Source organism: Hypanus sabinus, chromosome 17 (assembly GCF_030144855.1).
Source record: "Hypanus sabinus isolate sHypSab1 chromosome 17, sHypSab1.hap1, whole genome shotgun sequence".
NCBI classification, from domain to species: Eukaryota; Metazoa; Chordata; class Chondrichthyes; order Myliobatiformes; family Dasyatidae; genus Hypanus; species Hypanus sabinus.
The window spans coordinates 60478102-60502543 of NC_082722.1; the positions used below are offsets into that span (position 1 = coordinate 60478102).

General features: G+C 39.5%; 1 protein-coding gene across 2 annotated transcripts in view; it reads left to right on the forward strand.

Annotated features, from left to right (window-relative positions):
* Window positions 1-8284, forward strand: part of si:dkey-246g23.2 (solute carrier family 66 member 2) — an 85347-nt gene extending 77063 nt beyond the window's left edge. For both annotated transcript variants that reach the window (XM_059993156.1, XM_059993155.1), the window contains one exon: window positions 1402-8284. In XM_059993156.1, the coding sequence (XP_059849139.1) occupies window positions 1402-1576 (175 nt within the window). In that variant the 3' untranslated portion in view covers window positions 1577-8284. The remainder of the gene's footprint in view (window positions 1-1401) is intronic.
* Window positions 8285-24442: the final 16158 nt, after the last annotated feature.

The window sequence follows — 24442 nt, forward strand, 5'->3', positions numbered from 1 at the left end:
TACTTGGTTGGGGAAGACGCATTGTCTCTTTGAATTGGCCAGATTTTGCTGATTCGCATTTGGAATGCAGAAAGACTTGACTTGTTTCTATTTAACCAGTCAAGTAATAGTGTTCTTCATCAAGATCTGAGCCTAAATTATAACTTCCTCCAGTGCACTCCAAATGAACATATATCCCATCCTATTAATGAGACTTCTATAGGACGGAGGCTTTGCTGGAAGGGGAAAGTATCCAGACTTACCGCAAACAAAACTCTTACCTTTCCACTGGCAGAATGTGGCCCAGTCATTCTTGGGTTCACTGATTCTCTGACTGTTACTTTGCTATCAGGCACTTTAACACTCATGACCTTCTACAGATGCACAGTAGAGAGCATCCTAACATTGTACATCACTGCATGGTACAGAACCTGCACTGAGACAGACAAGAAGGCTGTACAAACTGCCGCATGCATTGCTGACACACCCACCATCAAGGAGATATATATACTGTATATATACAGAAAGGTGCCAGAAAAGGGCTAGTGACATCATGAAGGATCCCACCCACCTTGCCCATAGACTGTCTTTCCAACTCTCATCAGGGAGGAGGCTACATAATATCCACACCACAACCACATGACTCAAAACTGTAAATTTCCTCAAGCAGTAAGGCTGATCAAAACCTCCACCTACTAACCAACCCCTAACACCACTACTTTATCATTTCTTGTCAGTCATACATTTAACATATACAAGCTATCTTATGTTTTAATACTTTAGAATTATTTTTAATTATTGTGTTCTTTACCTTATTGTGTGTTTTTGTGCTGCATTGGATCTGAAATAACAGTTATTTTGTTTACATTTGTGTACTGGAAATTATATTAAACAATCTTGAAGATCCTATGCCCTAAATTTCTTTCAAAATCCATCTGTCACTTCACTTTCCCATTACTCATTTAAGATACTCTTTATACTCATAGTTTGGTCACCCCTTGAAATATTTTCTCTTTCAATGGCATACCCTTTAAGGCCTTTACAGTTCTGTGTACATCTTGTGAAGTTTCCAAAGTCAAAGTTGAGTTTATTGTCGTACGCCCAAGTATCTGTATGCACAGGTGCAGTGAAAAACTTCCAGCAGCATCGCTGGCACATAAACAGCATAAGAAAGTCATAAATTAAGTATAAATTATACACATTTTTACAAGAAAGGACATAATTAAAACAAAAAAAATGTTCATTTTAGGTCAATGTGAACATAGTTATTGTGGTGTTGCTGAACTGTTGGTATTAGGCTTTTGCTTCTCTGTTAAAAGTAGTATATAAACTGTATGTGTTCCTTTTTAGTATTTGACAGTATTGCTATTTATAAATCTCATGGAGTTAGCGCAACATAATATTTTTGTTTTCTTTTTCCAGTGTTAATATGGTGCTCCTGTGGACCCTGGGCGATGTCTTTAAGACTGCGTACTTCATAATTAATGCGACCCCAGTGCAATTCTGGGTTTGTGGGACTCTTCAGATTTGCATTGATATTGCAATTTTCTTTCAGGTGTTCACCTACAGGAAAGGAGAGCATGAAAAATATACCTAACAAAACTGCACAGTGAATGTATGGCTGCCTGAGCCACATGACACTGTGTGGGGGGTGCCAATGCCAAGAAGTTTGTTTTCCTTCCTTATTCAGGGAAGAATGTCCTATGCTATGACCAGTATGTTAAAGTGCCTTAGCCAAAGAACATGTTTCCTGTTAAAATTTCTTGTCTATGGGATGTACACTCACAATATTGAAGATCTCCAACAGGCAAGAGGGAAGAGTTAGCTTTATATAATTCACCATTCAGTTTTCAAAAAGAGGAGGCATAAGATGGCAGCAGAAAAACAGGCTGATCTTTTGTCACTCTGCGTTTCATAAGGGCTGACCAGATAATTACTGCTAAGTTCCGTGAGTGGTTCTGAAGTTCTCCTCACACCTTAATGTAACTTCAACTTCATCAAAAAGTTTTCTGTTTTCACACCGGGACAGGGACTTTTGCTAGCATGAAGTGTCACCTGTCATATTTAGCTGCATGCTGTGTTGTGAGGCTCCACTGTGTCAGCACCCATTCAGAAAATTACCCTGCATCTCATTCTTTTAATATTTCTTGGGCAAGTGCTTAAAATTGAATTACAATTGATATGACTTTATACTGTTTATAATATGCAGATAATGTTTAATGGGCATTCTTTGTATTTTGGATAAACTAATGATATAAGCTGAAAAAAAATCTACAATTCATTGGAAATGAATTCCAATGTAATCCAGTAATGGATTCATTATATTACATTGTTGATTAGGAAGCTGGTAGTAGTCCGTGTTGATGCTCTGCTCTCTCCTTTTCCAATCTTGCTTGTGTTTCATATTGTTAGATTTGTTTTTATATCATTTATGGGCCTTTATTTTTTGTGTGTTTCCCAACCAGTCTATCATTTGCTGGTGGACGTTGGGGAATTTCCAAATCACATATACCAAGCTCCACGGAAGCTAATTTACTGTACTCCACATGTATGGTGCATTGAAATAACCCCATGAGAGGATATTGGATAATAAGTAATTCAAATATAAAATGCTGGTATCCTCCGAGTGTTTTGAAGCACCTTTGAAAAAGAAGCAGAGCTGAAATTTCAGCTTAATGACCTTCTTTGGACTCTAGATTTTTATTTCTGGGCTTATTACTATTTTTTAATTTATTCATGGACATCATGACTAAGAACTATATTTGATTCCAATCCTTAATGGTTTTCAAAGGTGGTGTGAAGCTGCCTTCTTTAATGCTTGCGATCTTTATGCATCAGACACTTCCACAGTGCTTTACCGTATAGTGTTCCTAGATTTACTGACAATCAAAGAACAGTATTTACAAGAAAAGTTAGTAATTTGGGGAGGAACTTTGCATGGATTCTTTGTGCTTTTGTATCCATTATGCATGACGACACAGGTAACAGATTTGGGAGTTGATGCGATTTTTATTACTGAAATATTGTTTTAAAAGTTATTTTATTGTGTTATGATTTTTGGCAACTGGAACGTGAATATTTTCTCTACTAAAACTGTTAGATAGGATAAACAAGAAGTTTGACCTTAAAACTAAAATATGCATTTTTTTCTGTTGCTGTGACATTACTGAGATGGAAATAAACTGCGTTGTACCCTATTGGATAGTAGTTGCTGGGAAGGGCACTCCAAGGCTGAATATTTCTACATACTTATTTTTTGCATTATTGACTTGATAGATTGATGGATATTTTTTAATGTCACATACCGTAGTTGAACTGAACGCTATACTTTTCTTTCTATAATTTGATTGGTTGTAGAGTTGGGTAGGGGAAAAAAAGGTTAGTGTGCATTTCTGACCATATAGATCACAAGGGCAGCTGCAGCCCTCCCACATTCCCCAAGTCCTGAGGGAGTTGTATTTTGCTGATTATCAGATAAAAAGGAACCCAACTGGTCCCCAGACTGAGCTGTGGACCAGGGTAGGATTCCGTCTCTGAGAACGGGCTCGGGCTGGAGACATCTGGTCACGACTTCTGCCCCAAGAGAAAGAAACGCTTTCCTCAGCTGCTTCGTGAGCAACCTCAGGTAGTCCCCAAAAGGTCCCTGATCAATTTGCACTTTGTCTTTTATAAATGGGTGCAGTAGCAACCTAAAAATTACATTGTGCCCTGGAGTACCAATTTTTATATTTAGCCATCCTCCTTTCTGCTGATGAATAGTAGGCTGCTCAACGCCAGGAGATTCCTGAAGGAAGCCCAATAAATGAATGGTAGAATTTATCCTCCTGTCCATCTTCCCCACAATCTATTAATTATGCTAGAAAGGGCCACCAGCTTCGGAACTCCATAATGACCTTTGGATCATTAATTAGAAATATTTTCCCAGTCTCCCTATACCACTGTGATGTGAACAAAAGTTTTATTAGCAATAACAATGAAATGAAAGACTGTTAGTCATTTTAGTCATTCTTAAAATCTAGTCCATTGAGTTCTATCAGATGATCTAAGCAGTTACAATTTTTTTTCTCCATAATGTCATTCAAAAAAAATGTTACTGGACTTTTAATATTGTGGAATCTACCTCTGCCTTTACCTTTCCTATTCAGTGTACAAATACAATAGTAACATCAATCAAATAAAGCCGTTCCCATATTTTTGCACCAATACCCGATTCCTTTATCTCAGGATGTGCTGTGCTGGATTCTCTCAGTCGTACTGCCAATATTCCACAGTACCACTGGCAAGGATCCAATGGACAACTTTGGAAAGTAACCAGCAATTATAGTCATAGAGGAACACAGAACAGAAACAGGCCCTTCAGCCCAACTCATCCATGTTGACCAAGACATCCACCTGAGGTAGTCTCATTTGCTCTTGTTTTCTTTGAATCCTTCTCAATCTTTCCTATCCGTATGCTTATCCAGATATCTCTTAAATGGTGATATTGTACCCAGTACAACTACTTCCTCTGGCAGCTTGATCCATATACTCACCATCTTCTGTGTGAAGAAGTTATCCCTCAGGCCCCTTTTAAATCTTTCTCCTCTCACCTTAAATCAGTACTCCCCAGTTTCACATTCCCTTTCCCCAAGAAAAAAAAACTTTCAAATTCACCCTGTCTAGGTCCTTTAAGATTTGATGTGCCTCTATAAGGTTACCCCTACATTCCAATGAAGTCCTAACTTGCTCTGCCTCTCCCTACAACTCAGGCTTTTGAATCTTGGCAGTGTTCCTGTAAATTTTCTTTGCAGCAGCTGTTACAAAATCACTTCTGCTCACCTAAAGGGCAGGACCTCAATCTCTTAAAGGGGTATTTAAGGAAGTCACTTCATAGGGCAGGTGCTGACAATGGCTAATTCCCTGAGGCATCTTCTTTCATTGGAGGTAGACATGCAGGGTCAGAACAAAAGGGCTGTCCCGATTACAGATGGTGAGACTGCACAAGATTCCCTGAGTGGAGTAAAGGAGGTCACTTACCACCATTTTTTAACAAAGGTAGCGCCTTTATTTCTTCATGTTGCCCCACTTACCCCAACAATGGATGTCACTGCGGCAGTACAGGACAGGCATGAGACAACAGGGCTTACTGCAAATGTTGCATCTTCCTTTGACTTCCCATAGATTCTGGCTGAGTCATTGCTGTAGTGTACCATCAGAAAGATACCAGTGCAGCAGTTGGGATCACAGTCTGCATGTTTCTGTAGCTTTTGGATTTCTTTTTTGTTGATTTTTGCAAAGAAGGACTCAGCATGGCCTTCCAAAAATACATCTGTTACATAAGCAGATTCTTCTAGTGCATTGTGAAAATGAACGTCAGATGATTTGTGCATGTGCAATTATAGGTGGTGAAGTTTTTCCTCACCTTCTCCAGGGCTTGATTTGTTAGTCTGCACCATTACAGAATGTACTGCCACTGTGATTCTCAGGTTGAATTGCATTGGACTCCAGCAGGGCTGGGTGACTTTGCTAGTACATTATTAATCATGGCTTTTTTTTAATGGGCCAGATTTTGGCAGTGATTTTACTTGTCAGTGTCAATAATTGTCACTTTCATTGTTTCTGCACTGAAGCCTACAACATGCTTTAATATAGCGATACTGGGCTAGCTTTTGAAGACTTGACGAACATTACAGTCCCCAATATGACATCTATAACTTCCTTTGTCAAAACCTTTTGATAAAATAAAGATGTTAATGCTCTGAACAGAATAGAACTTTTCATGCTTGAAGTATTCCATAGTTCTGTTCAGAATAGTTTATTTTGATATATTTTTAATGTTTAGGCACAGATAAACCCTACAGCCACTGCATTATATAACAATTCTAATGCTGCAGTGAGTTACTTCAAACACAATTCACCAGACAGAATGGCCAGCTTTGGTTATTATATGTGATACAGCAGCACTTAAGTTTAATTCAATTACATTTTCACTTATGCATGGCTGAGTTTTATTTTCAGCAGCTTGATGATGGATGTAATTCTGTAAACCAGGACAATTTTTCTTTATAGTCACTTGTAACGCAACATACAGTGGCAAAACAAGCATATTCTACCTGAGAATGTTCAAAAATTGTTAACAGTAGACACATAAAATGCTGGATAGCTTTCAATGAATTTAATATGGTAGCTGTAAATCATGCTGACTAGCAACACCACAAGAATTTAAGCCAGTTTAAACCTTGGTCCTTGTGCTGGTACAGAGGACTAAGTACAACTCTTGTCCATATAATTATCTCCCTGACTCCCTTGTTACTTAGAACTTGTGTAAAGATTTTAAGATGCAGTTAATTATCGTTTGCCTGAATCAGAATTGTCAGAACTCATCATTGAGAAATCCAAGACTTGTTTGATGTTTTGTGTGCTGTGCCAGGATCACGTGTCAAAATATGTAAGAAATTCATTATGTTTCATCTTACAGCACAACATCCCTCTCCCAACCCAGATGACCATCTAGTCAAGCTTTATGTCACAGTCCCTATTAAAACTATATACCCCCCCCCCCCGGGACTTTTCCTATTTTATTGTTTTACATTGAATTACAGTGGATTTAATTTGGCTTTTTTGACACTGATCAACAGAAAAGTCTCTTTCAAATCAAAGTGAAATCAAATTTCTACAATTTGGTCTAAGTTTATTACAGTCATTAAACTCAAGATAAGTGATTGCTAATTACTCACCCCCTTCAAGTCAGTATTTAGTAGATGCACCTTTGGCAGCAATTGCAGACTTGAGTCTGTGTGGATAGGTCTCTATCAGCTTTGCACATCTGGACACCACAATTTACAAAACTACAGAAGTTCTGTCAGATTGCATGGGGATTGTGACTGAACAGTCCTTTTCAAAGTCCAGCCACAAATTCTCAATTGGATTGAGGTCTGGATTCTGACTTGGCTGCTCCAGGACATTAACTTTGTTGTTTTTAAGCCAGTCCTGTGTAGCTTTGGCTTTATACTTGGGGGTCATTGTGTTGATGGAAAACAAATCTTCTCCCAAGTCACAGTTCTCTTGCAAACTGCATCAGGTTTTCCTCTAGGATTTCCCCACATCCATTTTACCCTCTACCTTCTCAAGTTTTCTTGGTACTGCTGCAGTGAAGCATCCCCACAGCATGATGCAGTCACCATGCTTCACAGTAGGGATGATGTATTTTTGATGATGCAAGCTGTTTGGCTTACACTAAAGCATAGCATTTAGTCAGATGGCCAAAAAGCTCAATTTTGGTTTCATCTGACCATAAAAACCTCTTCCTCTGACTTCAGAGTCATCCACATGCCTTCTGGCAAACTCTAGCCAAGATTTCAAGTGAGTTTTTTTCCAACAGTAGCTTTCTATTTGCTACTCTCCCATAAAGCACCCAGGTGACAGTTGTGTGCCCAGTCTCTCCCATCTCAGCCATTGAAGCTTGTAACTCCACCTGAGTTGTCATAGGTCTCTTGGTGGCCTCCCTCAGTAGTCCCCTTCTTACACAGTCGTTCAGTTTTTGAGGGCAACCTAATCTAGGCAGACTTACAGCTGTGCCATATACTTTCCATTTCTTGATAATTGACTTAACTGTACACCATGGGATATTCAGTGCCTTGGAAATTTTCTTGTATCCATCTCTTGACTTGTGCTTTTCAATAACCTTTCCACAGAATTGCTTGGCGTCTTCTTTTGTCTTCACGGTGTAGTTCTTGCCAGGATACTGACTCACCAGTAGTTGGACCTTCCAGATATAGCTGTATTTTTACTATGATCAATTGAAACACCTTGACTGCAAACAGATGATCTCAATTTAACTAATTATGTGACTTCTAAAACCAATTGGCTGCATTTTGTGTTTTATATTTGTACTTAATTTAGAATCATTTTGTAGAGATCTATTTTCACTTAGACACAAAAGAGCCTGTTCTGTTGATCAGTGTAAAAAAAAAGCCCAAGTAAATCCACTGTGATTCAATGTTGTAAAACAATAAAACATGAAAACTTCCAAGGAGGCTGAATACCTTTTATAGGCACTCTATTCACAGTGGAACGATTACACAATTATCCTCGTGTGTACATAGTGAATGTAAACTTAATGCTGCGTTCTGCTGTTAATGATTTTACAGTTGTTTTCCTTTTTATCAATAAAGGTCAGATAAAACTTACAAATATTGTATCTTAAAGAACACTTGTTATTCTGTTAAGTTGCTTAAAACTTTGCATTTTGATGTGTCTTTTGTTATTTCATTTCTTATATGACAAAACTACAGGAGTACAGTATTAAAAAGCTTAATTAAACATTTTCGTGCTTATTTCATTACTGAATGGAGTTTATTAATTTCTCTATAGTTCAATCAATGTAGTGATATAATTTTAAATGCCAAGCTATTTTCTGCTTTAGAAGGTGACACAAGATTGGCAGGTATCCTCCCCATGTGTGGAAAGTATATAATTGGAGAAAAGTTCTCGAATTCTTCCCCAACTTTGCTGTGCCAAAAAGTACAACCTGCGTAATCCCCCTTGCAATTCCCTGCAAAGATTTTGCTTCTCATTTCTTTTTCCAGAATCTGGACGTTGCCAGCAAGATCAGTGTTTATTCCTTGAGGAGGTGACGATGAGCTGTGTTCTTGGACAGCTGCAATACTCAGAAGCAAAGTCACTCCCACGCTGCTGTAGGACAGAGAGTTCCTGATTTAAACCAAGTAACGAGGAAGGACAGCTAGTATATTTCCAAAATGGGGTGGCAGCCAACTTGCAGGGAATCTGCTGTTCCCTTGCACCTACTGTCCTTGTTCTTTTTGATGGTAGATGTTTTGGATTTGGGCGGTATGTTTTGTGAATGGCACACTCTGCCCGGTCTGAACTCAGATCACGTAGGACTGTTAATCGTTGAACAAACGAACCCTTAATAGCGGCTGCACCATTAGGATGTCCTGATCCAACATCGAGGTCGTAAACCCTTTCGGCGATGAGGGCTAATAGTACGGCTAATAGTACTAATAAGTCTAATAGTACGGCTTTGCCAAGTGAAACTGATAGCCTGATTTAAAAACACAAGTAAAATCAAATCCGTTGATTCATTCTTAATAAGACAAGATGCAAATAATGAAGATGTTGACAAGTAAAACACTGAAAATATAATCAACAAACACAGGAAAGTAGGCTTGGAATTACAGCCTTTAATATCCACACTGTAGGATCAGTCTGAATTTAGAATATTTTAAAGAATGTTCAGCAGATGCTGGAAATCTAGATCAAGGCAAACAAAGAATTACTTGCTGGCAGGTGATGGGTGAGACCAGACGCGGGGGTGGGTGGGGGCAGTGGATGATGTGAGAAGCTAGGAGCTGAAGAAGGAATCTGATAGGAAATGGCAGTGGACCATGAATAAAAGGAAGGAGGTGGGAAATCAGAGGAGGTAGGGGCAGGAGAAGAGGGGTGCAGGTGGAACCAGAATGCAGGTGAGGGCGAGGGACAAAAAGGAAGGCAGAGGGGAAGAGATTACTGGAAATTAGAGATATCAGTATTCATACTATCAGGTTGGAGAATTCCCAAATGGAATATGTGGTGTTGCTCCCTCAACCTGAATTTGGCCTCATCCTGGCAGTAAATGAGGCAATGGACAGACATGTCAGTGTGGGAATGGAAATCATTTTTGCCTCTGCAGTGACTTTCAGAAGATCATACCAAGCACTTTGGCTCACCCATAGCATATATCCCTATCTCCCTATTTTGATATATTATTGCCAGGATTTCTCTTGTCCACGTGCTTCATAATAGCGCAAAACTGACCTATTTCTACATCTTCCCTATTTTATGTAGGTGATTGTACAAGATAATTTTGCTTTAACTAATTCTATTAGTCTGGCAGTCTACCTGGGGAAGGATATGTAATTGGTTGACTTTGAAGTGTCCCAGCAAGCTGCCCAGTTCAAGGGCAATTAGGCAGGCCAAGCTGGTGTTGTCAATACCGTCCACATCCTGTCAATGAATAAGTAAAAAGTAAATAAATAAATAATGCAGAGCACTGGCTCAAAAAGGGTTCCAGCATGAATTTCTGCAGTGAAACATTCCTTGAGCAACTGTACAAAAATAAAAGCTGCACAAAAATACCCCATTCTGTAACCTGTTATTTGGATAAAGACAGTATTTGTTTACAGTAATGTGCTAAATATTGACTAAGTACATAGGTCATGTGTTGACGGGATGGATGGAAGATATCAAAGAAATGAGCTCTAATGAAGGGTGTACCTGACAGCTGTCACTAGTGTTCTGACATTCACATCCTCGCTTTTCACACTGGGTATATAAAATGCAAGGCACTCAAACTGTGAAAAAATACTGCTTTTTTATATCTGAGACTTTTTCCTGCCAATGGCCTGCTGCTCTGGGGTATTGAGGGACCATTTCTCCTGCAGCAATAGCAGCATATGTAGGAAGTATTCATACGAAAACTTCCATCCAACACCACACTTTCAATGTTGCAAGAGAGCCAGTAGGCCACCGGACCCCGAAACATGAATGGTCAGATTTGAGGCATTCTGTCTGGGGGTGGGAGGACTCGTAAGATGAGTTTCAGATAGAATAGTTACAGAGTCACAGAGCTGTAATGGAGAATCTCTTCTACTATGCGGTAAAAATACTTGATGAAGTTGATTAATGTTCTTGTGCAGTTACACTCCCCTTGGAGGTGACATAATCAGTCACTGCAACTCCTGTAACTTGCAAGTGCTTATTCAGATCCCTCCACCCATCACACTTCCCCTCATCAGTGAACTTAGTCAAAACCACAAATAACATCCTATGCTGACTGTGAAAAATATGCAGGATAATCTTATAGCTTCTCAGTCTCTGGCACAGTGATCTTGGTATCCTCCTCTAATGCACTGCTCCAATTTCCACCAGAGGAAGACAGAATTCACCTACAGGTATTGCTACTCTGACAAACCAAGTCTTAGGCAGAAGAATTTCTTCAATGGCTTCACTCTCATCTGACATCAACTATTCTGGATTCCTTCCAGAAACCACTGTACTTTTTTTTTTTGCCTTTTCTCCATTACTGACAAAGGTATCTTCACTGCCTGCTCATTTCTGCTCAGTATAAGACTAAGATAAGCTTCACTTGTCACATGTGCATGGAAACATGAAGTGAAATGTGCCATTTGCATCAAATCAGATCAGCGAGGATTGTGTCTGCAAGTGTCACCATACTTACAGCACCAACATAGAATGCCCATAACTATGGAATGTGGGAGGACACTGGAGCACCCAGAGGAAACAGCACAATCACAAGGAGAATATACAAACTTTTTACATGCAGTGGTGAGAACTGAACCCCGATCAGTAATTGCTGGCATTGTAATTTGGTTACTGCCTGGTATGCTGCTGGTCTTTAGGGCAGCAATGAAGGTCCTCCATTTCTGCCTGTCCTTGGCTATCTTTTCAATTGCACTCAGGTGTCTTTCAGGGTCCTCATTTCTACCTGTAAAGCAATGTAACTAATGGTCCTATTTGGTTATCAGTTCCAATTTTGTCATATTTTGCAATTTTATATTCCTGTAAACTACTTCATGCATTTACAGTGATGTATAAATTCAAATTGTTAGGCTTGTCAACATAATGTCAAATGAACTCTGGTTTTAACAAGATGTTCGAATATTGAAGAAATAATAGAACTTTGCTTTAAAATAACGAACTTTCAAGATCTATTGATAGATATATACATAATATTATTGTTATTCATGGTTCATACTTTCCAAATTGATGTTTGAATATTCGAGACTAATGCATAACAACTCCCTAAATCTTCATTTATTGACTCCCGTTGAGACTACAAACCTAATTTCACAGTAGATTATGAATAATGCATTTCTATTTCAAAATAATTGAAGCAAATAATGTTACACAGACAGCTGTTCATGATGCAAGATCTTTATAAAAATTTCAAAGTTTACTACAGGTAAGATTTCAAAAATATTTTTTTTCTTCAGTCATAAAGAACTACCCCCTACTGGAGCCACAGTACTGTACATGGATCTGATAGGTGTCCCAGTTCCCTAAATCGGGAACATGGAAATGGAGCAATGCAGGTTTCACCAAGAATTATCCCAGGAATTCAGTTGTAAGCAAAGGGTTACCAGGCCGACATAATCTCTGCCCATGTAATCCTGCTGATGATTTTTCTCCAATGTTCACGGTACTGCAACAGTATTACAGTGCTAGCAACCAGGGTTCATTTCTGCCATTGTTTGGAAGGAGTTGGTATGTTCTCCCATGACTTTCAATTTCCTCTGGGTGCTCTAGTTTCCTCCCACATTCCAAACACGAATGGGTGCAAGTTGTAGGCATGCTATGTTGGTGCCAGAACCAAGGCAACCTTGCACTTTCATCATAGCACATCTTCGGACTGTGTTGGTCGTTGATGTAAATGACTCGTTTCACTCATTTTTCAATGTATATGTTACAAATAAGGCTAATTATATCCTTTAAAAAACAGGAGAATTTTGCCATTAGTCTCAAGCTTCCAGTGTAAGCAGCTCGTTGTATTTGCTTTCACACTTTTGGTTCCAATAACCTCAAATGTGATACTAGTTTAAAATTGCAATTTACACATTTAGCGACTCCTGGCCTCAATAAAACTAAACTAACTGCTCAGTAGAAACATCAATAGATTGTGTTAGTTGTTATCCATGGCCGAAAGCTGTTGCATTCTCACCTCTGACAGAAGGCTAGGGGTTCAAGAAAATCAAAGTTGATACTCCTGTGTGGTGAGAAAGCTACAATATCAGAAAGGTCACATTTTTAGGTCAGATTTTAAATCTATGCCCAATCACATATTGGTCCCATGACACTATCTATTATGCCAGCCAACTGTTGTCTCTCAACCAACATCCCATGAAGATTTAGTTGTCATTGTTATGTTGTTTTTTTATAGGAGCTATTGACAATTGATCTTTCCAATTAAACTGATTGCACCCCAGAAACATTTCATTTGCTGCAAAGCACAAATGGTTATCCTAGCTTATGAAAAGCACACCTTTCAACCCCCTCTCCCCTTTATTTCAGATTAGCCATTCATTATAAACCCCACAGGAGTCTATTCCTATGCTATCATCAATAGGCTCTTGACCTACGTCAGGATGCTGTTCATTGACTATAGCTCAGCATTTAATACCATCATCCCCATAATCCTGATTGAGAAGTTGCAGAACCTGGGCCTCTGTACCTCCCTCTAGAACTGGATCCACGACTTTCTAACTGGAAGATGACAACCTGCGTGGATTCGTGATAGCATATCCTCCTTGCTGACAATCAACACTGGCCCACTCAGGGATATGTGCTTAGCCCACTGCTCTACTTTCTATATACTCATGACTGTGTGGCTAGGCACAGCTCAAATACCCTCTATAATTTTACTGACAAGACAACCTTTGCTGGCAGAATCTCAGGTGGTGATGGGAGGGTGTACAGGAGTGAGATATGCCAACTAGTGGAATGGTGCCGCAGCAACAACCTGGCACTCAACATCAGTAAGATGAAAGAGCTGACTGGACTTCAGGACGGGTAAGATGAACACATACCAATCCTCAAAGAGGATCAAAGGTGGACAGAGTGAGCAGTTTCATGTTCCTGGGCATCTAGATCTTTGAGGATCTAACCTTGTCCCAACATATCGATGTAGTTACAAAGAAGGCAAGACAGCTTTGGCATGTCACCAAATACACTCTGAAACTTCTATAGATGTACCGTGGAGAGCATTCTGACAGGCTGCATCACTGTCTGGTATGGGGGGGGGGGGGGATTGCTACTGCACAGTACCAAAAGTTGCTGCAGAGGGTTGTAAATCTAGTCGGCTCCATCTTGGGTACTAGCCTACAAAGTACCCAGGACATCTTCGGGGAGTGATGTCTCAGAAGGGCAGTGTCCATTAATGAGGACCTCTAGCACCCAAGATATGCCCTTTTCTCACTGCTACCATCAGGTGGGAGGTACAGAAGCCTGAAGGAACACACTGTGATTAAGGAACAGCTTCTTCCCCTCTGTCATCTGATTCCTAAATGGACACTGAACCCTTGGACACTAACACACTTCCTTAAAAAAAATTTCTGTTTTTTGCACATATCTAAATCTATTCAATGTACATATACTGTAATTGATTTACTTACTATTATTTTCTCTTATAGATTATGTATTGCATTGAACTGCTGCTGCTAAGTTAACAAATTTCATGTCACATGCCAGTGATAATAAACCTGATTCTGATTCTGACCTTGGTAACAATTTATCATGCAAGGCATTGAGTGCCATTGCTCTGCACACAGAACCCTTGCACTTAGCATCATGCAGTGCCCAACTTTATTTATGTGCCAAGCTAAATTATAAAAAAGAGTGTTCAAACAAATCAAATATGGAGACACATTCATCTCAAAGTTATGTAACTCACTCCAATATGCATGATGTCCTCCTGACATTGAAGGCAATCATTTTATGTAGCCAAATACACTGGACTATTTACAGAATGAATACCTATTTTAGTTGTGTTGCTTAGTGGAAGAATGTGAACTTGAAAATTGGGAAAAATCCCTGAATGGGAACATGGGATTATTTGTATTCACAGGAGGCAGCAAACAGATTTCCGAAGATTCTGGTCTGAAGGAAGGGAAACTTTATTATCCAGACAATGCACATAAACGCAAGCCTGGTTTTTCAGAAAGTCAATGACATTTACCCTCTGTTCAATTCAAATAAAGGAAGCTCTGGCAAATTTAGCTGACAACATGCCATCTTCTCTGCCGATTATCTGTTAGCGATCCTCCAGAGGGTATTTGTGACATCTATGTGAAAAAATATGAATCTACCACTGCTTTGTTATCTAACACCAGACTGCAGACTCTGTATTCAACTTTGAATTAAGCAAGTCAGATAACCATCCATTCCTGGTATTTTTGACATTCAATTTTTTTCCTCTTTCTCTTTATCAAAATTTCAGATGACACTAATTTGCTCTTTGCCCTACCAACAAAGTTTGGGTTCCTCGTTAGCCTCTACTACCTGCTTGCAGACAACACTATCAAATCTTCAGTCCTTGAATCACTTCCAATCTACAACCATTTTTTTGTTTCATAACTAGATCCTCATCCTTCGTTCCCTACTGACCCCTAGACCTTTCTCAGCAACTGAAAATTCATCAGTAACTTCCCAATTCTCATGAAAGGTCATTGGATTGAAATGTTAACTTTGATCCTTGCTACTTAGATGATGCCCAATTTGCCAAATATTTCTATTACTTTTGTTTTTCATACTGCTTAGATATGTGTCAAAGTAAACTTCACATAACTCTTCCTCTATTCCAGGGATTCCCAACCTAGGTTCCAATCTTTGGTTAATGATAAGGTTCCATGGCATAAAAAAGGGAGGAAACCCTTGCCCTATTCATCTTTGAAGAATGATCTGTAGAGATTGAATCATGTAACTGTGGAGGTTTCCCAGGGAGTTCCATTTTCTCCCCACGTTCTAAAGGCATGCTTATTGTTTGATTAAATACCAGTTCTTAATCATAGGAGGATGTGGAACATTTCTGGGAGAGGGAGGTAATGGTAACCAATAATTTTTAGGGAAAAAAATAGGGGAATGAGGTTGTCCTAAGAGATGACATAAACCTGATGGACTGAATAGCTTCCTTCTTTTTCATTGTGAAATAGAAAAGCAGCCCTATGACCTTCAGAATAGCTGAGACAGTTTGTCCTTGTCAAGCTAAGTAGTGGCACATGGTCTACAGTGCAAAAAGAAAATGTTTCCTGGAGCAGCTATAGAAATCCCAGAAATTTACCAGGAATGTAAATATTTGCTTAAAGAAAAATGTGAACTACAAATGCTCTAAATGTTTCCTAGGAAATTAACACTCCAGAAACACAATATAATTTGTACAAGTTTCAACTTGAAGAAACCTGTAAAGCCATTGATAATGTGAAACTGAATTGTAAATATTCTCTATCTGTTGGGAGTTTAATGCTGTAAAATGCACCTCTTCTTCCACTGAATAACTTACTCGTTTTTTCTAGAGTCTTTATTAATTTGATTTAGATTGTGTTGATTGCCTTTGTTTTATTACTATTGTCTGTTGTTCATAAGTTTGGTGATTTTTGATTGTATACGATCACATAAAAAGGTCCATTCAGCGTGCTCTATCCTGATGTGCTGCAGTTTCAGTACATTTTCACCTACACATACACTGAGCTCTGGGGACTGCATCTACCAGACTGAAAGATGAACAGGAAAACCTTGACTAACTGTAAATTAACTCCACTGCTCTGCTTTCCTTCAAACGTTAGCTAAGTTAGACTCCGCCTGAACGTTGATCGGTTTCTCTGCACTGACACAAACTCGGTGGCCACTCTATTAGTTACACCTGTGTGTTGGAACGCCTGTCTGCCAGCTCCGATGATGATGCTAAAACCTGTGCGGAGGTAGTTCTATAGTGAAAAAGCCACTGCACTGGGGCAGTTCCACTCTCCTGGCCTCAAAAATCTTGATCCGCCCAGTCCGCCGGCTTTGCATGCTGGGGTAGGCATATTTCTACCTCACCAAAGTTGAAGGTTCCTGGCTACCCCAACTGGGTTTAGCTTGCCTGTCGAAGCGATTTACCAGGAGTGTGACCACTTCCACATGTAGTTACTTGGAGCCAAAGTTGAGAGCTGGGTGGCACGTGGGGATCAAAGGTGGATGAGCTGCCCCTGGGCGGAGCCCACCAGAAAAGGTGCTACCCCTCCCAGTACGCCTGCAGAACTGCTCATTAAGGTAAATATCTAATCAGCCAATCATGTGGCAGAAACTCAGTGTGTCAAGGTGTGCAAACTTGATCAAGCAGTTCAGTTGTTGCTCAGGTCAAACATCAGGGTGGGGAAGAAATTTGTTCTAAGTGAATTTGATCGTAGAATGATTGTTGGTGCCAGACGGGGTGGTTTGAGTATCTTAGAAACTGCTAATCTCCTGGGATGTTCGCAAACAAGAGTCTCTAGATTTTACAGAGGCAGAAAACAATAAATGGATAGTGAGAAGCAGTCATGTGGATGAAAACACCTTGATAATAAGGGAGGTCAGACAAGAGTGCTTAGAGTGATCCAAGCTGACAAAAAGGTGAAAGTAACGCAAACAGATATGTGTTACAACAGTGGTATGCAGAAGAGCATCTTTGAATGCACAATAGGTCAAACCTTGAAGTGTATGAGCTACAGCAGCAGCGGACTACAACGGGCTCCACTCTTGTATCTACCTAATAAAATGGCCAGAGAGTGTATTTATAGTGTTGAGTTTTCTCTCACAAGAAGTGATTCTGGGAACCTCAACTTGGCCTTTGTTATTTATACTTCTTGTCTATGGATTTTGCTAACTTCCCTAACCTGAATAACCAACCAATCTCTTCAGTAATGTTCTACAGATCCATCAGTCTGAGGATCTTAAATCTGCCAATTTCATCCAAATCCCTTTCCAAGATGTCTGAATTTCTCTCTCAGACAAAAGGGCTGGATAGGATATTGTAAATGTGCCTTAACTAAGAGAATACTTCTTACATTGCAAGTTGCTACAAATCCTGTTATTGATAATCATTTGTCCTCAATGATCCACATTGGCTCCTGCTCCACATTCATCGACATTTTAAAAATGTTCACACTTAATTTGAAATCCTTTCACGTGGTTTTTCCCCCTGCTGTTTCCTCCAGGCCTGTAGTCTGCCAACGAATCTCAAATTCAAGCCTTTGAACTTTCCTTTTTATAATTGATGGCTAAGCCTTCAGCTGCAGAGGTTCTAAGCTCTGGAGTTGTCTCGTCAGTTATTCCAATTTCTACCTCAGTCTTTTAAACAAAAACTTTTCTTAAAGTTAATATTTGCCTTAATATTTCTTTAATTGTTCAATGTCAAATTACAGTTGAGATAACTGCTATCACAAAACCTTCTATTGCACCTGAAATACTATGTAAATGCAAGTTGTTTTTGTTTTGGATTGCTCACTGTACACAGTTCCAATTTTGAGACTTAGCAACATAGAAAACCTACAGCACGATACAGGCTCTCCAACCCACAAGGTTGTGCCAAACATGTCCTTACCTTAGAAATTACTAGGCTTACCCATAGCCCTCTATTTTTCTAAGCTCCATGTACCTATCCAAAAGTCTCTTAAAAGACACTATCATATCCGCCTTCACCACTGTTGCCGGCAGCCCATTCCACGCACTCACCATTCTCTGCGTAAAGAACTTACCCAACATCTGCTCTGTACCTACTCCCCAGTACCTTAAACCTGTGTCCTCTTGTGACAACCATTTCAGCCCTGGGAAAAAGCCTCTGACTATCCACACAATCAATGCAAACTTGATCTTATCCAATATCCATCCTGTCCTTGCCAACCATGGTGTCTATAAAACTTGCCTCAGTAATTAATTTTTATTTACTTAGAGGTACAGTGCAGACAGGTCCTTCCCTCCCAATGAGCCAGGTTGCCCAGCAACTCAACTATTTAACATTATCACGATCACTGAACAATTTACAAAGACCAATTAAACTACTAACTGGTACGTCTTTAAACTGGAGCAGCTGGTGGAAACTCATGCATTCATAGGGAGAATGCACAAACCCCTTATAGACAGCACCAGAACTGAACTCCAAACTCTGACATCCCAAACTGTAATCAGAGTTGCGCTAACCACTACACTTCTGTGACACCCATATTCCTAATATGTTTTTGATATTGAGAAACTAATAGGTAGCCCCAGAAACAGTCGATGGTGATATCTACTATTTCTTCTGCTTTTCGAAACACCTTCAAATACTATATGGCCTGTGACAGCTTCTCTTATAAATTATTTAATAGCAGAAAATTGATCTATGACAAGGACTTACACTAAGATTTTAATTCCCTTTCCAAACTACTTTCTTCACAATCTACCTTTCACTTGTCTCTCCAGAGGCTAAAGAGTTTATAGATTTCTTCATCTCCAGTAACCTTGAAGTACAACTTTCTTTAATCCTGATTGGAAAATAATTTATAATTTATTCACAAGCTTTTATCATGCTCAAACTTTTCAGTGACTTCATGAAAATATTTTAATATGTGAAGGTATTTTAAAAAACTGCAGGTGCTGCAAACTTGAAACAAAAATCTGGCTTAAGTCCTGCTGAGAGGAATTTCAGGTCTCAGTGAAGCCTATAGAAGCAGGGAGGGTCAGGGAAGAATTTTAAAAGCTTGTGGAATGCACAATGTGACAAGAATATGATGAATGAGGTAAGACCAGTGTCAGGCAAAGAGCATCCTTGAAGAATTCTGGGAATAAAGATTATCTTTGTAGAAATATAGTAATACAATTTAAGCAATGATAATTTCAGTTTTTAAAACTGCATGTAAGATAACCTGCAAAAAGATGGCAATATAAAGTAAAACAAAAACAGACAGAAATATTTAACGTTCAGGGCATGGGATCAAAGAGTAACCCCGATGGCAGCCAGCCTTTTGCCCCAACTTATCCATGCCAACCACAGTGCTCGTGCCCATTCTTTTTTGTACTGAGTGACTAATAGACACCAACGAAAGCAAAGTCAAAGATTTTATTAAAAAATAGTCATGCAAAATCTCGAATCTGTTAGTAAGCTCAACTTTTCCCATAGGGATCTTCAAATACAGAGGCACTGGAATTTAAAATGAATATCTTAGCAACAACAATTAAGTTCCCAGCCATAATCATGACTATCTTTAAAAAAGGAAAACAATTCAATCTGGGCTGGATGGCATTGCCAGCTGTGCCCCTAGATCCAGCCCTGTCAGCAGTGATCACTGCTTATATACTGTTGTAGTATTTTCAGACATTTTTAACCTCTTCCGGCTTCAGTCTCAGATTCCCCTTTGCTTCAAGAAAATCAATGTTATCCCAGTGCCTATTAAAACCAGGTAAAGTGCCTTAATGATTAACCTTTTGATATCCACCATCATTAAAGCATTTTGTAAGGCTGATCATATCATCTCAACCTTGATACACTGCAATTCACCTACTACTGAAACAAGTCTAGGGCAGACACCATGTCCTTGACCCTGCAAGAGATCTTGATCTCTAAGTCATCAGGACATTAGACACCTACATTAAACTACTTTTTATTGACTACAGCTGCCCCTTGAATACTATAATTCCGAGCAAAGTTATCTCCAAACTTCTAGACCTGTGACTCAATACCACCCCTTGCAAATGGATTCTTGATTTCCTGAGCAACAGACTGCAGTCAGTAAAGATAGACAGCAAAACCTCCACCATGATTATCCTCAACACTGATAACCCACAAGACCTCATTCTCAACCCACTGCTCCATTCTCTATATTGTCACTACTGTGTGACTACATTCTGATCTAGCTCCACCTACAAGTTTTAGATAACAACACCATAGTGGGTCATATCTCAAATAACAAATCAGAACACAGAAAGAAGATATAGAGCCCAGTGACAATGGTGTCATGACAACAATCTTTCCCTCAATGGCAGCAAAACTTCAGGAAGGAGGGCAGTGCATGTTCCTATCTACATCAGGGTTGAGAGAGTTGAGAGCTTAGAGCTCCTCGGAATAAATATCACCAATATCCTGCCCAGTCCAACCATATAGATGCCACAACCAAGAAAGCTCACCAGCACCTCTACTTCTTCAGGACGCCAAAGAAATTCGGCATGTCTCTTTTGATCTTCACCAATTTTTATTTATACTCATTAAAAGCATCCTATCTGGATGCATCATGGCTTGATAAGGCAATTGGTCTGAGAGTTGTAACAGATCTCAGCACATCATGAAAACCAGCCCTCTTTTCAAGGACTCTTTCTAAACTTCTTGCTACCTTGGTATAGCAGCCAGCCGAAGCAAGGACCCCACCTACCCACCTACCCTGGACATTCTCTCTTCTCCCTCTCCCACTGGGCAGAAGATACAAAAGCATGAAAGCACATAACACCAGACTGAAGAAGAGTTTCTATTCCCCCTATTATAGGACAATTGAATAGTTCCTTGGTATAAAATGGACTCTTGACCACAAAATCAGTTTGCAAAGAACAAACCATGCAAATACAGTAGTTAATAAAGGAAATAATAATAATAAATAAACAAGCAATAAGTATTGAGAACATGAGATGAAGAGACCTTGAAAATTAGGTCAGTTGATTGTGGGGGGCGCAGTTCAGTGATGGGGCAACTGAAGTTATCCACTCTAGTTCAAGAGCCTGATGGTTGAGGGGTAATAACTGTTCCTGTACCTAAGGCTCCTGTACCACCTTCTTGATGTCAGCAGCAAGAACAGAGCATGATCTGATTGCTGGTGGTCCCTGATGATGGATGTTGCTTTCCTGCAATGATGGTCCATGAAGATGTGCTCAGTGGTTGGGCAGGCTTTACCCATGATGGACTGGGCCATGTCCACTACTTTTTGTAGGATTTTCTGTTCGAATGCATTATTATTTGATTCCAGGCTGTGATGCAGCCAGTCAATATATTCTCCACCGCACATCGATAGAAGTTTGTCAAAATTTTATATGTTATGCCGAATCTTTGCAAATTTCTAAGGAAGTAGCAACATTGCTATGCTTTATTTGTAATTGCACATAAGTGCTGGGCCCAGGACAGGTCCACTGAAATGGTAACTCCGAGGAACTAAGGATGCTGACCCTTGCTACCTCTGAGCCCCCAACAGCTCATGGACTTCTAGTTTCCTCCTGCTGGTTAATAATCAGTGCCTTAGTCTCGCTGACGTTGAGTGAGAGGTTTTATTGTGGCATCACTCAGCCAGATTTTAAATCTCCAATGAGTGGTATCAGCAGCAAATGGAAATATGGCATTGAAGCTGTGCTTAGCTACACAGTCGTAAGTTCAAAGCAAGTAGAGCAGTGGACTACGCACAGACTTTCTAGTGCACTTGTGCTGATGGTGATTGTGGAGATGTTGCTGACAATACGAATTATCCTTGGCTTTAGTGCATCAGCACAGCCTTTAGCCATTTTGATATTTGAAAGCCAAGTTCCTACACCTTATGTTCTAATGGACAACAGTAATCCCTACACTACTATACCTTTATCAGGTATGGGCTCCCTAAATAGGCATTGAAAGCCCGAGAGAAATATCACTTAAGCTGTTGCTTTGCGATCCTCCAAACTGGCAAGGTAACTGTCTCCGTGTCAACAGCAGCACAGGAGATTCTGCAGATGCTAGAAATCTAAAGCAACACACACAAAATGCTGAGGAACTCAGCAGTACCTCTGAAAATGGATAGATAGTTGACATTTCATGCCAAGGCCCTTTTTCAGCACTGAGAAGGAACAGAGAGGGTGCCAGAATAAAAAGGTGGTGGGGGGGGGGGTGGGGGAGAGAAGGTAGATAGCTGGAAGGTGATAGCTGAAGCCAAGTGGGTGGGAAAGATCAATGCGATGGAGAAGAAGGGTTGTCAGCATTCAGTCTCGGACCAGGCTCCAGATTCCTGAACTAGGCATCATGTTCTGAACACTAATGTAAAAGAGAGTGGACTATTCTCACCATTGATACAATTCACTAATGTGCACCAAACACCTAACTTGCGGAAATCTCTGGCTCATAGAGAAGGACAATTTCCGAAAGCATAAAGGCCCACTGGGACACTTGCCAGGTGTACACAGAAACAGCAGAAGAGAGCTACCACTTCCCAAACTCCCCAGCCAAGCACTTTCAGCCTCATTGACAGCAGAAAGTGCAGGTCAGACACTGGTTACATTAGCCACCACAGAACCCACTAAACTAGAGTTGACTAAGTCATCTTGACCCCACATGATTGCCTAAGAGAAAAAGAATCATAATATTTCGCATTTCAAATCAAATAGTAGCAAACTGATTTAATTTTAGTTTTCATTTCAGTTCACCAGTGCTTTTCTTTTAGTCAAAAGCCACACATAAGACATATGACAAAATGGTACAATTAATTCTTTGGCTTATCATTTGCTGCATGTTATCAACAGCAAGTAAGGAGATTTGAATTAAGTGCGTTTGAAAATTCTGGAGCCGCAAAACATTTACTTCAAAAGTTTGCTTGTTATCATTAAATCAAGAATTACAGTTTAGTTTGAGTTCATTTTGCTGCGTTCGAGTTTTTTTCTCTCTCAGCAAATGTAATCAGCATTAAATATGGCATTCAAAAGAACCAAACTGCAGAAAATAATTACAAATTAGATGATATTTCATATTTTACATTGAGGTCTGATGTATCTGTTAAGTTGGTGGTCTTCTGATTTAGGAGCATTAAGCAACTTTGTGTTACTATGGATTGTCAACTCTATCTTAAATACTGAGATCTGAATCCTGTCAAAATAATGAAAGCCACATTTTCACCAGCAGTAGTGATCTCAGGTGAATTATGTCCATAATTCAACTTAATTTGCACTATTTTTCTGTAGAAGATATATAATAAACGAAGGGTCAAATTAATGCCTCAGTAGAGAGTGTAATAGTATTAATAGGCTGCATTAAAATGATAAAAAAAGGTACAAAAGAAGGTTTGTATAAGTTTGTGAAAATTAATGTCTTCTGAGCTAGGACAAATGCATCCTACATCAGGGGGGGAAGCATTGACAACAATCTTTCAGTACATGAATATGGGGTTGGAGAATGCAGCAGGTTATTTCCTACTTTGAAAATAGAAGGAAAGATAACCCTGGTAGCTACAAGCCAGATAATCTACAAGCCAGCTGGTACGTGGAATGAATGCCCGAGGTAATTTTCAAAGACAAAATGAATTCTCACTTGGATTAAATCAACTCATAAACTAAACTGCATTTCTTGATTTAAAGCAAACTTTTGAAGCAAATGTATTGTGGCTCCAGAATTTTCAATGGCACTTAATTCAAAGCTACGTACTTGCTGATGATAACATGCAGCAAATGATAAGCCAAAGGGGTTGAAAATTAATTGTACCATTTTGTTGTACTTCTCATGTGTGGCTTTTAACTAAAAGAAAAGCACTGGTGAACTAAAATGGAAACTAAAATTAGATCAGTTTGTCACTATTTGATTTCAAATGTAAAACATTATCTTTTTTATTCACTTAGGCAATCATGTGGGGTCAAGATGACGTACGTCAACTCTGGTTTAGTGGGTTCTGAGGTGGCTGATGTTTGACTTGCATTTTCTGCCATCATTGGGGCTGGCAGTACTTGGCTGGGGAGTTAGTGAAGTGGGAGTTCTCACTTAGATTAATAGGGGATAACCAAGGTAGACTTACACACAGCTCAAACTGCCTCACTAGCCCAAACTAATTATTTGATGAAATAATAAAGTTCATGAAAAAGTCTAGGAAATGGACATTGTTACAGTAGAATTATTTGAAAAATAGAAGCATTTGTTATTAAAGATTAAATGAGTAAGGAGGAGAAGTAGACAATAGTGATTGCTGTTTTTTTCTGGCTGGTGAGAAGCATC